This window comes from Camelus ferus, chromosome 11, assembly GCF_009834535.1.
Source record: "Camelus ferus isolate YT-003-E chromosome 11, BCGSAC_Cfer_1.0, whole genome shotgun sequence".
Classification (NCBI taxonomy): Eukaryota; Metazoa; Chordata; class Mammalia; order Artiodactyla; family Camelidae; genus Camelus; species Camelus ferus.
This window is the reverse complement of record NC_045706.1, coordinates 32350823-32365113: the sequence shown is the minus strand read 5'-3', so window position 1 is coordinate 32365113 and position 14291 is coordinate 32350823. Positions and strand designations below refer to the sequence as shown.

General features: G+C 43.0%; 1 protein-coding gene and 1 long non-coding RNA gene across 8 annotated transcripts in view; one reads left to right on the top strand and one right to left on the bottom strand.

Moving 5' to 3' along the window:
• Positions 1 to 14291, top strand: part of PCGF5 (polycomb group ring finger 5) — a 116903-nt gene that overhangs the window by 41336 nt on the left and 61276 nt on the right. For 2 of the 7 annotated variants that reach the window (XM_032491334.1, XM_032491335.1), the window contains exon 2: positions 7278 to 7572. In XM_032491334.1, the coding sequence (XP_032347225.1) occupies positions 7461 to 7572 (112 nt within the window). In that variant the 5' untranslated portion in view covers positions 7278 to 7460. Of the gene's footprint in view, positions 1 to 5014; positions 5223 to 7274; positions 7573 to 14291 lie in introns of those variants that run through there. The other 5 variants (XM_032491337.1, XM_032491339.1, XM_032491338.1 and 2 more) reach the window with 5 other exon arrangements.
• LOC116667128 lies at positions 99 to 9552 on the bottom strand. Its single transcript, XR_004323887.1, has 3 exons — positions 9542 to 9552; positions 600 to 601; positions 99 to 174 (listed from the first exon to the last, which is right to left on the bottom strand). It is a non-coding gene; the product is annotated as an uncharacterized LOC116667128 (long non-coding RNA).

The window sequence follows — 14291 nt, the reverse complement described above, 5'->3', positions numbered from 1 at the left end:
CAATGCACAAGTATATAGAGAAAATCTTCCCTGTAGACCAGTGAGTAAGATAATATTAGTCTCGTTTTTCATTGGAAGAAAATGAAGCCAAGGGAAGTTCAGTGACTTGCTCTGACTAAAAACCAGATTCTCTCGACTCTGGATACGGTGTCCTTTCTTCTAAACCACAGCTGCCTATAAAATTAGGACTTTCTGAATTCACGTGTCTACTTTTCTCTGGTATTTGAATTTTGATGTCATTAAATTTCTGTATTGCATTTGCCCCAATTGAATTTCATATCTTTTTTTGGTAGAACACTTTTTTTTCTAACTTTTCAACAATCACTCCTAACTTAGAATCACCTAAATTCAGATTTGATGGCATAGTCTCAGTTTCTGCATTTAAGTCATTTGTCCATTTATGATCCTCAGGGCTTTAACCTGACCTCCCAAAATAACAGTTGTGGTTCTGTACTGATGTTTTAATATGGTAGCCTTGATGATGGGAGCGAATCCAGTTTTTCCTTAAAGGCTGTGCCTATTGTGGTTACTTTCTCTGCTCTTCCAGTGTAACTGGAACTTGCTCCAGCCAACTGTTGACATCACAGTAAAGAAAATACAGCTACTTTTTTTTGCCTCTCAACGGAGAAAAGAAAATTTTGTTGGTTTGTCTGTTTAGCATAATGTATCTAAAGCACTTTATTTATTTAGCCAGTTGCACCATCTTTGGCAGACTAATCTGTCTAGTCCAAATGCTGCTCACTTGTACTTTTCGTGTTTTGACTGAATTTCTTTTTTTTTTCTGGCTTTCTCGTTTATTTTTCACATCCCACATCCATAGCTTTTGATATTTTGCCTTGCCGTCTTTGTAACTGGCAGAGTCTTAAGCATGTAGGGCTGATTTATTGACCACCCATAGTACTCCTTCTTTCAACTGGAGTATTTGTCATTTGAGTCTCCTCCATTTAACACTTTATTAATAAATGTGGTGTATTGCTCCATAATTATTTCTCATGGATAAGTCTCTGCTCCCTGGTGTGACTTTAATTAGTAGTCCTGGAGGGCAGGATTATGCCTTAACATAGCCCTTGTAAGGATCCCTCCAGGAAGAAACCCAAGAAAAAATACACAGAATATGTCTTACAGTGTGTGCAGTTATTTGGTCTTTCAGTTTTTATTTGAATGATTACTGTTTGGCATCCACTCTGGTAGGAATGCATAGTCCAGCGGTGGATCCACGGGGCTTACACAGTATGGGGTAAGCCAGGTAATTCAAGACAGTGTGGTGTGGGACTTGGGAATATGGATGAGTTGTTTTTATATATGGTGTGTGTATGTCAGGGAGGCTCCTCAGCCATTTGAGTTGCCTGAGAAGGTGGCCTTGGAGATCACCTGACACCTAAAGGATAAGTAAGTTGTGCGGATTTAGCAAGGGAGGGGGAGGCGATTGCACAAGGATGCTCAGTTGAAAGAACACCCATCTCTCTAGCTAGAGGCTGCAGCATGGAGTTCAATGGAGAGACTGTAGAAGTGACAGGAATCTGGGATGAGCTTGTTAAGCATTTGGCTTTATCTTAAGAACAAGGGTCTTTTAAGCCAGGGAGCAGCATGATCAAATTTTCAGTTAGAAAGAGTCCTGTGGCTGTGCTGTGGAGAATGGTTTGGCAGAGGAGAGCTGTAGGGAGACTGCTTAAGAGTTCGTCGAAATAATGGCGGGTGGAGATCGTGGTTATCTGAACCAGGGTGGGCTAAGTGGAAGGACTCAAAAGACAGTTAGCAGAGAGAGTCCTTGAGAATTATTGATTACAAGGGAGGGGTGTGTTAAGAGAAAAAGATACGTGGTCAAGGATGAATGGAAGTCCTTCGGTTCTCTGTTCCCTCCCATTCCTCCATCATTGATTTTAGGCAATCATAGATTTTGAGCTGTAATATCCATGGCCATAAAATAAAGACATTTAGGCCCAGACTTTAAATTTTAATGTTTTCTAAAGTCTCCATAGGAAGACTTTTAGATTGCAGAGGGTAGTTTTATGTTAGAGATAATGTATGTTAAAAGACTAAATAGCATACTTAGGTATATAAAATAATTTACAATAATGGTAAAGTCATCTTATTTAATATTTCAGGGAAATGTAAAGATGTAACTCTATTTTGAAAATGTTATTAAATGCTATTAAACATCTATTCACTGATGATACATTTGTTAGGAAGGAATGTGAACTTCTCAGTATAGAATTATCCATCCATTACCTAGCCTTAACTGAAATAAAAATCTAGACATAAAGTATAAAGTAATGAAAAGGTTTGTTAGGTATGCAGATAGCTCCAAGTAGTTCCAGGGGCTGTCTTGAGCCATTTGTGGTTCCCTGGAAGAGTCTGAATCAGTGATCAAAGGACACAAGTTATCACTTTGGGATTATGTCTCTTTGATAGGAAATCAGCAGTGGCCAGTTCCCTCCTAAGTGCTCTAGTTATTTCCCTCCCTCTCTTCATTCATTCTTCCCTCCTCATGTCCCTTTATTTTTTTTTTAAGTTAATCTCTTTCTTACCTAACTGCCCTTAAATTCTTGGATTTGAGAAGTTCTCTTGAGACATGTGAATAACATGGAACTGGCACTTTTGTTTTGCTCTTGGCTTTACCAAAATCAGCTCTATGATAATGAATCTGCCACGTCTCAGGATCTTGGTTTCTACACCTGTGAAACGAGAAGGCTCCAGTAGATTCGTGATAGGGGACTTTCAGCTGTGATTCTTTCGTCTGCCTTTTCTCTTTCCTGGTCCTGGATATCCAGGTGCTTCCAGGAGTTTGTTTCCTACAGGTCCCACTGGTGTTTGAGATTTGTTGTCAGAGCCACCCCCTCACATTGAAGCTTCTATGGTTTGTTCCAGTCCCAGTGTCAGAACCAAAGGACTAAAAGGGTGAGTTACTGGAAAGCAGTGCCAAGGGAGGAGATGCAGCACAGCAGCTGAAAAGCCCTGTGCTTAATGCTTAGAGCCTTCATGTGAGTCAGGGAATCTCCACCTATGCAACATTCCATCCCACCATTTCTTTTGTTATTATTTTTTTAACCAGACAGATTTTTAAATTTGTTTTGTTTTTCTTTTGTGTGTGCATTTTTTTTTTCTTGGAGTGGGAAAGTGGGGGGTGTTTATTAAAGAGGGGAAAGGAGAAATTCCTAAACATTTTACTACAAACCATGCTGCTTCTAGGGACACAAAACACAGATTTTTCTTGCAAAGGCTGTCATTCTCTCCCCACTTGCTAGTCGCCACTTGCGCTTCATGGTGGCAGTCCGTCTCCACGTGTGTCTTCAGGTTCTGCTTGATAGCATGCCTGTCACCCTTCCCTCCATTGCTAATATAAATCCTCCCAGTACCCATCCTCCAGCTCATTTCCTCATTTCAGGGAATGCCAATTAAGCCCACTTACTGTTAATCACCAATCACATTTAAGCCCCCTGGACTTCATTAGGTGTTATTCTTTAAAAATATATTTAAAATAGCTTCAGATACAAATTAGGAAAATACGAAGTCATATGTTGTAGTATATACAGTAACATCTTCCACTACATATTTTAAAAACAGTAGAAATAGGGTGACTTTCCACATTTTGATGTGTTTAGTTTCCAGGATGAAGACCTGGAGAGTAATCTTTCAGCTAGAAAGTCATTTTACCCCAACTTGTTTTCTGTGCTCCTTGTGACTACTGGGACTTACTGAAGGTGATCCCAGCTTGGAAATTGGGGTGTATACTTTTGCAAAATGGCTCTTATAAGGACTATGAAAATGTCGTCATTGAAAACTTTCAGAAAATGTATTGCCCCTGCTGTGATGTTAAAGATGGTCATTTAAAAATGTTATGTCCACTCTACATAAGTTTAATTATAAATTGGATATTTTTAAAGCTGTCTTGTCTACATCTTGGTGCATTTTAAAGTTGAAATGGATCTTTGAACACTTGTATGCTGCTAGATCAGTGGTCATTGGGTTCGTTGGTTCGCCACCAGCGCCATTTCCACTGTGGTAGTAAGGTCACTCGTGTCAATTGGAGATAAAGCAAATACTCTGCATTAATTTCCCCCCACCCCCTCTCCATTACTGTCAACTCCTAGCCTTCAGGGCTCTCACTTCTCCAGAAGTGGAGATGATGTAACTGCAGCACCTTTCCCTCTCTCTAACAGGCCAGGTTGAAAGTTGCCCTTGGCAGATACGCTTTGGGGTGTTCCTTTGAACTTTTGTTTTGCTGGTGGAGACCACACTGACTGGCCTGCTATCCTAGGATTACTGGATTGCAGTCTTCTAAGCAGCAAAAAATAAGGTGTAATTTATGTTTAGCAAAATAGTGGTTGTAGTAGAAATGTGTAAGTTTGTGGAATGCAGTAGAATAGGATTGAATGACTTTGAGGAATCTTTTAATGCATGCTTTTGGGTAAATTTTTTTTTTGCAGTGAACGGTCCCTTGTAGACCTCAAAGTCCAAAAGAAAGATAGCTGGGATTTTTTGTCTGTTTGCTTTGAACCTTGCAAACAGTAAGGATTCTTTACCTTTTTACTAACACCCCCACCGCACTCCCGCTTGCTTACAGTTGTCAGTAACCCTGATCTCCAGACCCACCCCACAGTAACAAGTTCCTTAGTGATTCTTAAAAAAGGTGCAGATCAAGGGACATCTTCGTCCCCACCGCGGCCCAGATGGGACAGATTTGGGGAAGACGCAGTTGAGTAGGCAATTTCGCAGGGTGACTCATTCTCAACACTGACCATTGCTTGTAAACCCGCCAGGAAGAATATACCAGACATTGTTATGATGAAAACAACCGGGAGGGGTTGGTGGTGAGGAGAAGAAGAACCGAGATCAAATTTGGCTAAAGCTCTGAGTCGCCCAGGAGCCAGGGCCGGCGGGGCGGCCGCGGCACCTGCGGGGCGCACGGGCCGGCGGGCGTGGCCTGCGGGCGTGGTGGCGGGGGGCGTGGCGGGGGCGGGGCCTGCCGGCGGCGCCGGCGGTTGGAAGGGGGTGGAGTTGCCCTTGGAGGCGGCACCGGCCCTGGGCCCCGAGGCCCGCCGCGCCCTATCGGGCCCGAGCCGAGTGGCCCCGCGGAGCCGGCGCGCTCCCGCCTGCAGGGGGAGGGCGGACGGGGCGCGGGGACCGGCCAGGCCGCGGCGGGCGCTGTTTCTCTTTCACTTTCCTTCCTTCTGAGGCCGGCGCCCTGGCGGGCGAGGAGCGGCGGCCGCGGCGGCCGCGGGGTAGGTACTGGGCCTGCTGGAGAGGGGCCGAGGGGCCGGGACCCTGGCCACCCCCGCGCTCCCCGCCCAAGTTTGCGTCGGGAGCTGGAGCGGCACCTCCGGGCACCTGCCGCGGCCGGCCCCGCCTGGAGCTGGGAGAGCCCCTCGGGGGCGGGGGCGGGGGTGGGGAGGCCGAGGTCTGGGGCTTCGGAGTCGCGCAGGGCGCTCGAGGGCGGAGAGGGCGGCCGGCGCCGGTCCCGCGGAGAGGCTGCGCGTCCTCCTCCGCGCAGCCCCGGCCCGGCCCGAGCGGCGCGTCCGCCGGGCCCGGGCCCGCGCACCTGCCAGGCGGGCGGGGCGGCTTGTGCTCGGACCGCCCCGGGCCGTGCTACTGGGTCCTGCCCGAGGACGCGGAAAAGTTCCCTCCCGCCCCCGCGCAGTCACTGCAACTACTTGCTTCCCTCAACCGTCTTGGTGACAGGGCTCAATGGCTTACGATCTTAATGCCACCCCAGGTTGGGACCGTGCAGCTCCTCTTTCAGAGGACTTTCTCTGACTTTGGAGCTTCGTGGCAAACCTGTGGGAAAGGCAGGGCCGTTAATCCCAATATAGAGAGGAGGAAGCGAGGACCCAGGCACGGATATTAAGTGCCTTGCTGAAGGTCATTCAGGGCTGACAACCAGAAACCAGACCCCCTGTCTGATAACTATGCCCGCTTTCTGTTATATCCTCGACGCGATTTCCTGAGCGGATGGGATGATTAATGGTAGAACCTATTCCGTGCACACTGTCAGTGGCGAATTGTCTACAGAAGATGGAATGTTGATTTTACCTCTCTGGTTGCTTTATACCTACTTATGAGGTAACAGCGGAGATAGGAGAAAAGTTTTTGTTTATAGAAATACTTTAGGAAATCAACACCTTTTTTCATGTTGTATTTTCTAAGAGGACATATTTGTTGTAAAATAAAAAATCCTTTAAAACTTTTTTGAAAGAACTATATGGACAAGTCATGCTAAACTTTTCTGGGGAAAAAAGTTAATGACATTGAGCTTTTACAATGTGCTGGCTTTATGTATACGTCTCATTGAATCGTCACCACTGTAGGGGGCTGACATTATTTTCATTTTACAGTTTGAAAAAACCTGAGACTTAGAGAAAGATAAGTAACATTGCCCAGGTTATACATTTACTAAATGTGACTGGTTTCTATTAAAGACTTTGTAATAGAGGAGGTAAAGAACGAATATAACTATAAATCAAAATAGAAGGAAAATGTAACAGGATTCAAGAAGTAAAGGGTAAAAATCCAGGGAGAGATTACGCTGAGTGGAGCCTCGGAAAAGGGTTTTGAAGGATAGGGCTCTAGACAGGAGAGGAAGGGCATAGAACCTGCAGACTGGATTGAAAGAATGATCCTTTCAGTTTGTCTGAGTGTTGAAGGGTATGTTAAGGTCAGCCTGTGGAGGGTCTTATATGACAAGCTGAGAAATTTAAACGTTTTTCTGTTACAGAGTAAAGCGAACACACTGACATTCTTTGAGAAGAGGACCCAAACATGATAGAAAAAAATAAAGATGGTAGAATATAAGTGGGGCTGCAGGGGGAGAAGTAATACCGAGTAGGATAGCTGTGGATGGAATGGAAAAGGACATGAGTTTGATTTAGTTACCGACTAGAGGTGGAGTACAAAATGGAAATAGGGAGAGTTTTGATAGGGAGGATAATGACTTCAATTTTGAATCTTTTAGCTTGTGTTGGCAAGAACCCCTAATAGAGCAGTCAAGCAGATAGTTAAAATGCATTACTGAAGAGGTAAAGATATCAAAACTGGAGTTAATAGCTTTGGGTGTCATTTGTGTAGAGGTGGTAGTTGAGGCTCTAGGATTGGATGCATTTGTCATTATTCTGAATTAATCATAGCAGGTTTATAAATTAATGTTACAGTGAGGGAAATGTTCTATTCACCTGTTCACCCAATTTGGACCATGTAACACTTGCTGCTAATATAATGATGATATTACTGTATGAGGAGTTTGACACCTTTTTCTCATCTTTTAAAAATTCTTGTGGAAGAAGATATGGGAAAGCAGAACCACCGAAAGGAGTGATGACCGGTGATCTCCTGCCAAGTCTGGATGTTAGTTCTCATGCCCCAGGACATCCAGTTGGGAACTCCACACCAGCTTCTGGAATCAGACTTTCATCCACTTAATAGCCTTCTTTGTCTGAACTACTAGAACCAGTCCTAGCTAACCACGAATGGCTACCCAAAGGAAGCACTTGGTGAAAGATTTCAATCCTTACATCACCTGCTACATCTGCAAAGGGTATCTGATCAAGCCAACTACAGTGACGGAATGCCTCCATACCTGTAAGTATTCTTTTTTGTCATCTACCCATCAGAAGTTGTTGGGTCAGACTTTTTCTTAGAAAGCTGCCACACTTTGTAATTTATTTCGATTTTAACTTTTAAAGCAATGAGTATTCTAAGAGTTAACTTTAAATTTCTTTTCAGAATTGAATTTACTTGTCACTGGGATACCAGTGATGTGATTTTTTTCTTTTTTTACTTAAATCATAATAGTTGACTTTTATCTGATTTTTAAAATGTTCTAAGAATCATTTGCAGTTATTGGTTATAGGTTTTTTTAAGTGAACTATTTTAAGTTTCTGATTTTTAAAAATTTTACTGAAGGAACTAATATGCTCAGTTAAATTTTTAGGCTATGCATGCTCTAAGTCATTGTGGTTTTTCTTACCACTTTATTGAGGTATGGTCAACATATAAAAGTTGTACATACTTAATGTATGCAATTTGGTAAGTTTGGAGATAAGTATACATCCTTGAAACCATCACCACATCAATGCCATAAACCTAACCACCACCTTCAAAAGTTTTGTCCTTCCCTCTTATTTATTATTATTATTGTGATAACACTCAACATAGAATCTCGGTCTTAGCAAGTTTTACATATACAACACAGTGTTGTTAACTGTAGGTACTACCCTGTACGATAAATCTTACTTGTCTTGAACTTATTTGTCTTGTATACCTGAAGCTGTGTACCCTTTGACTAATAGCCAACTGCTTGAGCATCACCTGGGAACTTGTTAGAAATGCAAATGATCAGGCCTCACCCCCAGAATCATTGAATCAGACACTCTGGAAGTGAGCCCAGCCACTCGTGATTAACAAGCCCTCCAGGTGATTCTGAAGCACACTCAAGGTCGAGAGTCACTGTTCTAGTATGATCCTGTCTGTGGAACACCTGACAGGTTTCTTTCATGCCTACCCTATCAGTAGAGGAAGAGACATTTTTATAGCCACTTAGGCCAGAATTTCACATACTTTTTGTGCTTTTGCCAATAGGAATTTATTTTCCTGTGTCAATGAAAGTAATTCCAGTAAGTTGTAGTTTAATGCCAGTTATGTGCACCAAAGTAGATACTTTATATACTTGATTTCATTTTAGCTTCACAGCGACCTTGAAGCAGCTTGGAGTGGCTGTGGAGAGAGAGAGTAAAGAGGTAGTCTTCATTTGCGGGAGTGGGAGCCTAAGAGCTAAGTGACTTGCCCAGTCTCACAGCCAGTGGACAGTGCACCTGTGTTCAGCGCCACAGTCCGCTCTCTGAGATGACCTGGGGCTTTTTAAAATCCCTCTTTCAGCTCTTCTCCCTCTGCTTAACTAACATAATATTATACCAATAGTTGTAAACAGGGTTGCAAAATAGAACCACCTGTTAATTGTTAAAATAGCAAATTTTATGTTATATATATTTTACCACAGTTAAAAAAAAAAAAGAATCACCTAGGAAGCTGTTTAAACATACACTTTCACAGAACTCTACCTGGGGAGGTTTGGTGGTTGTGGTGAGGTCTGGGCGTATGTATTTGGAAAACCTCTCCAAGTGATGTTGCTGTATACTGTGGGGAGTATTACTGGCCCATGCTACTCAGCAGTTAACTATGAACTGAACTGTCTTGAAATATTGATTTACTGTTGCCCTGCCTGATTATTCAACTTGAACAATTATCAATTAAATATCATTAAACAGATGTTTATTGAATACCTTCTGTGTGCCAGGCATGATTCTAGGCACAGAGGATACAGCCATGAACCAGGTAGTCAAAAATCCCTGCTCTCAAGAAGTTACTTCCTAGTAGGGGGAGACCAGTAATAAGTATATGCCCTGTTAGATGGTGATAAATGCTATGAAGAGGAACAGAGAAGGATTGTAGACAGGAGGGTTGGGGTTGTTTTATACAGAGTATCAGGGTCAGCCTCTTTGATACAGTGATGCTTAAACAAAAACCTGAGGGTATTGAGCTCTGTGGTTACATGGGAAGAGCCTTCTAGGCAGAGGAAGAGGCAAGTACATGGCCTTGAGAGGGGCATGCCCTTGGCAGATTCAGGAAGAGCAGCACATCAGTTAGAAGGCTGTGACTGCAGGTGAGCTGAAAGGTTGTACAGCCTTCCACCTGGGCAACGAGGTGTGAGATGGAGGCGGGGAAGGGTGACTGGATCGTGGGTGTGCTTTGGAGGAAGAACCATTAGCATGTGTGTGGCTGCTATAGAGTGGGGACTTTATCTTATACTTTCCTGTTTCCCATTCCACCACGCATGCTACCTGGACATGGTCCACAGTCTGTTTTGTTTAGCTTCTTGTGACATTAGTGCATGGTTTTCACATTTGGATTTTCCAACAAAAACTGCCAACCCTGGAAGATGAGGAGAAAGCACAAATTCTCCAGTTTCTACCTATATAATATAGGTTTTCTATCGGTTCTTCTGAAAGAAAATTTTCTTTGGGACATAATGAAACCCCAATTTAATTGTCCCCTTTTTAAAGGGAAAACAAAAGATTCTAGAAGTAGAAACAGTCCGTTTATAAGCCATGGTTATGTTTGTGTTCGCAATAGCAATTTAAGGTCTAGAGGAGTAAGTGGAGTTTAACTGCTGAAGACATTCTGGCCTGGAAAATCCATTGGTAGTCATCAAGCCCCTCTGCTGAGAGAGAGTGAGCATGGCAGAAGTGTGGTCACAGATCACATGGGTGCAGCCTTTCTCATCCACAAAACAGTAGAGTAAATGGAGTCAGGTGCTCAACCTAGTGTCTGAGGAGTCTGCACTGCTAATTTCTGTGTGCTTTCTGGTCCTTAGATTTCTGTGTATTTTTTATTTGTTTGTATTTATATTGGGGCTCATAGGCAAAAACTACCCTACTTGCAAAATACTCCCCTATTTGTATTGATAAAATAGTACTGCGGGCAGTGTTCCTCAGTCATTGGTTGGGTCATGGACGTTACTGGTTTCTTAGGTATCAGATGGGGCAGGTGTGTGATTTGGGATCCGTGTTCAGTAGAGAAGTGAAGTGGCCGAATGGGACAGGAGGAAGATGAGAAGTGTCGGGTGACATTGAGGTACCCCATAATTTCCATCTTGACTTTGGCATGTAAAAAGAATATCTTATTAAAATAACTTTATACACAGGCTGCAATTTTATGATACTATAAGTAAAGAATGAGTAAACAATAGTTCTTATTATGAAAGCTTGTAATAAAATACCATTCAAGTTTGAAATAAGTAAAGCTTTATTATTGGTGAGCAGAGTCAGGCTTCTGGTCCAGTCCCTTCTGGACTCTCTGGTCAAGTGAAGAAGGAGGAATCAAGTTAAGGAGTGTATAAAATAAGTTTGGATGCTGATAAGTGCAGTGAAGTGATATGGTAGCAGATGTGTGTCAGGATATTGCAGCAGAATGGAATGCCAGAGAAGGAACTAGAAACGGTGTTTTCTGAACTTTCCAAAGCTGTGAGCCCGAGGCCTCCTCAGGCAGGGATGATAGCGGCAGGGCGCGGCTGCAGCAGAGCTGTGTCGGGGTGACAGGTAGGGACCATGAGTGGCTCTCCCTGCTTCCATGTGATGAACCAAGTGACTTCACTCTTCTTTCCGAGTGCGCTGCAGATGCATTTCAGCTGGCTCTTTCTCCTCAAATCAGATAGGTTTGTGCTCCCCCATTCTTCCATTGAGAAATTCTGGCGCTAACGCTGCCTGGCTTCCCTGTGGATGTAGAAACAAGGGCCAAAATGACAAGCAGGACTTCGGACTGCAGCAGCCCTTGGTGTTCTTAGCACGAATGAGTTTTCCCTTTAAATGATCACTTAATGCTAGATGAACTAAGTCCACATTAACCATGGTTACAGTCTGTGAGGTAATTCTGCCAACCTAACAAACCTAAGGAAATAAACTTGTTCGCACAAATAATTATTGAATTCTTTAAAGTAAATAATTAAATGTCAGGCACTTTGCTAGCCATTGGAATAGAGTGGTAAAGAAGACAAGTTTGGACCTTAAATTCTGTCTGGCAAAACTCATAAGCCAAGAAGAAGTTTCTGCAGGTGTGTTTGGAGCTTGCTTTTTCTTTTCTGTGTGAACTCGTCTACTCTGAGACTTCAGCTGCCTATGCGGATGTCTCCTAAATCTTTACTTCTAGCATAGGCCTTCTGAGCCTCAGAATCCCACTGGGCATCCACTTAGATGTCCTGAAGCCACCTGGGGCTCAACATGTATAAGAGTGAGTGACGGGGATGCCAGCGCTTCACTGCCTGCCTGCGACCCTCTCTCCCCTCACTAACAGACTGGGACGGGGTTCTGTCTGGTCTTTGTGATATCTTGAATCTGTCCCTTCACTCCCATCCCCATGGCCGTTCTTGCTCAGGCCCTCATTCATTCTTTGAGTCTCGGCAGCTCGCTCCTACCCTGTGTCAGTGGTCATCATTTACAGGGGCTTACTCTCCAGCCAACCCAGAGTTGCCTAAAGGTACCCTACTGCCCTCAGGATAAGTGAAAGCTACTTAGCTGTGACTGGTTTCTGCCTGTCTCCTCCGCCACCACCTCTCTCTCCCCCTATCTCCCCCTCTCTCCCCCTCTCTCTCACACAAATAACAAGTACACACTTGGTTCAGCTGCTTGCTCTGCTTGGAATGAACTCCTGTATGCCTGGCCAGCAGTTACCCATCCTTTAAAACTCATCTCCTCCAAGATATGCCACCCACCTGCTCCGACAGGCAGATTTGTGTTAAGTGCATCCTTAGTACCTGGTACTTGAGTGCTCAATAAAAGCTTAGATGAATAAATAAATGGCCAATCAGTTGATTATTTTAGTGTGTTTTTCCTTTCAGCAATTGAAATGCAGTAATCGGTAGCTTGAAAAGCATGTAGACAATGTTGGTTAGGAATTAAGAATTTTGCAAAACTGTCTTCTAGAATATAGGTGGGAGCTTTGTGGATCTTGGGGAGGGAGAGGGAGAGACGCAGGATTGGGGAGGGTGGAGATTGGCGGTTCTAAATTAAGGGATGCTCTCTCTCTGGCACCAGGGTCCTGAGAAATTTTTTGAGGTTGCTTAGAGTGTATTTGCTGGTGGTTGTATAGGTTGTTGACTTAAAATGAAAGACTTTTCACTTAAACTAAGAACAAAGGACCTTTGTTCCAGCAGCTAAAATGTGCAGAACACAGTGCATTGGTTCTTAACTCTTTTGTGGTTAGAGGCCCCTTTAAGAATCTGATGATTCTTTCCTTAGAAAAAAGAGAAGGTTATAGACATTGAATTCTGTAGTACAGGAAAGGAAAGCTTTCTTCTTTCTGCCCTTTCAGAGATTATGGCAGTAATCTTTTAACTAAGAATGAATTCTATGGAAGAACATTGTACTTAGTTCTTAACTTATGCAAAGAAGGGTTAATTGATAATTAAATATAGTTGATGTGACAATTAAGGGATTTGCTGCTTTTATGTAGTAATGTGTAGAAATGAAGAAATAGTTTAATCATACGATGATAAAATTTAAGTATTAAAATCACTTACTGTTTTCTGAACAAGTATTATACATACACAAGTATTTAATTAAGATTCAAGGAACTCTTGATACGTGGATGCTCAGTGTTTAACAGCCGTGTGCCACGTGTGCGCGCCGTCAGCGCGCCGTCTCCCAGCAGCACCTGAGAGCCCGTAGCGGCGCGCGCCCGCGGGCCTTGTCGTCCACCTGCCGAGCCTCAGTCTCTGGGGAGAGGGCCAGAAGTCTGTGTCTAAACGGCACCTCTTCAGGTGATTCTGTGCTGCACCGAAGTTTGAGAAGCACCCTTTGGACCAGACATTTATAATAACAGTGTCCCCTGAAGTAGGCAGTTTGTACTTTTAGTCAGACAGTAATTGAAATAAGCACTAGTCACATTAAAATAATGGCTGTTATTTGTTGAATGTTTGTCATATTTGGGGTTCGTGGTCTTTGCATGCATTGCCTTCTCTAATCTTCCTAAGCGCCCTTCTAGTCAGGTGGCATTATTAAATCAAATGTTTGTCAGCACCTGCACTGTGCCAGTCATCACCCTGGCCAGTGGGGAGACAGCAATAAACAAGACAGACATAGTCCGCCCGCCTAGAATTTATGTTCCAATAGGAGAGACAGACAAAAAGCAAGTGAATAGTATAATTTTAGATTTGTGTGTAACACATGCTATGAAGAAAAGTAAGACAGAGTAAGGTCTTGCTTGGAAGTTACCATTGAGCAGAGGCCATAACAGGAAGGAGTAAGCTATGAAAAGGTTTGAGGGAAGAGTGTTTCAGATGCTTCTTCCAGTGCTGTTCACAGAGACAAGACTCAGGCAGGTTAAGTAACACAGCTGGTAAGAGCTAGAGCTGGATTCTGAATCCTGAATGTCCGTCTTCATAATACATCATGACGTTTTCTGATTGTATTTTTTTCTTTCTGCTAGTCTGCATTTTTAACAATTTCTGTAAGTAATACGTGAATTTTAAAATATACATATATGATAAGCCTCTTCTATGTTTTCATGACTGTATGCCTGTCATTATATACCCAATCAGGATCTGAGTTCATTAATTCTGAAAGAATAGCCCTTACAATCAGGATATAAATTGAATTTTCTAATAATGTATTCTTTATAAAATTTTATTTTTGGAATCAAGACTTGCTTTTAGAATAATAAAGGCATAAATAGAAATTATATATAAAGTTTATACATTTAAAGTGGATGCAAATAGAATGTTGTAGGGTTGTAGTAAAAATAAGGTC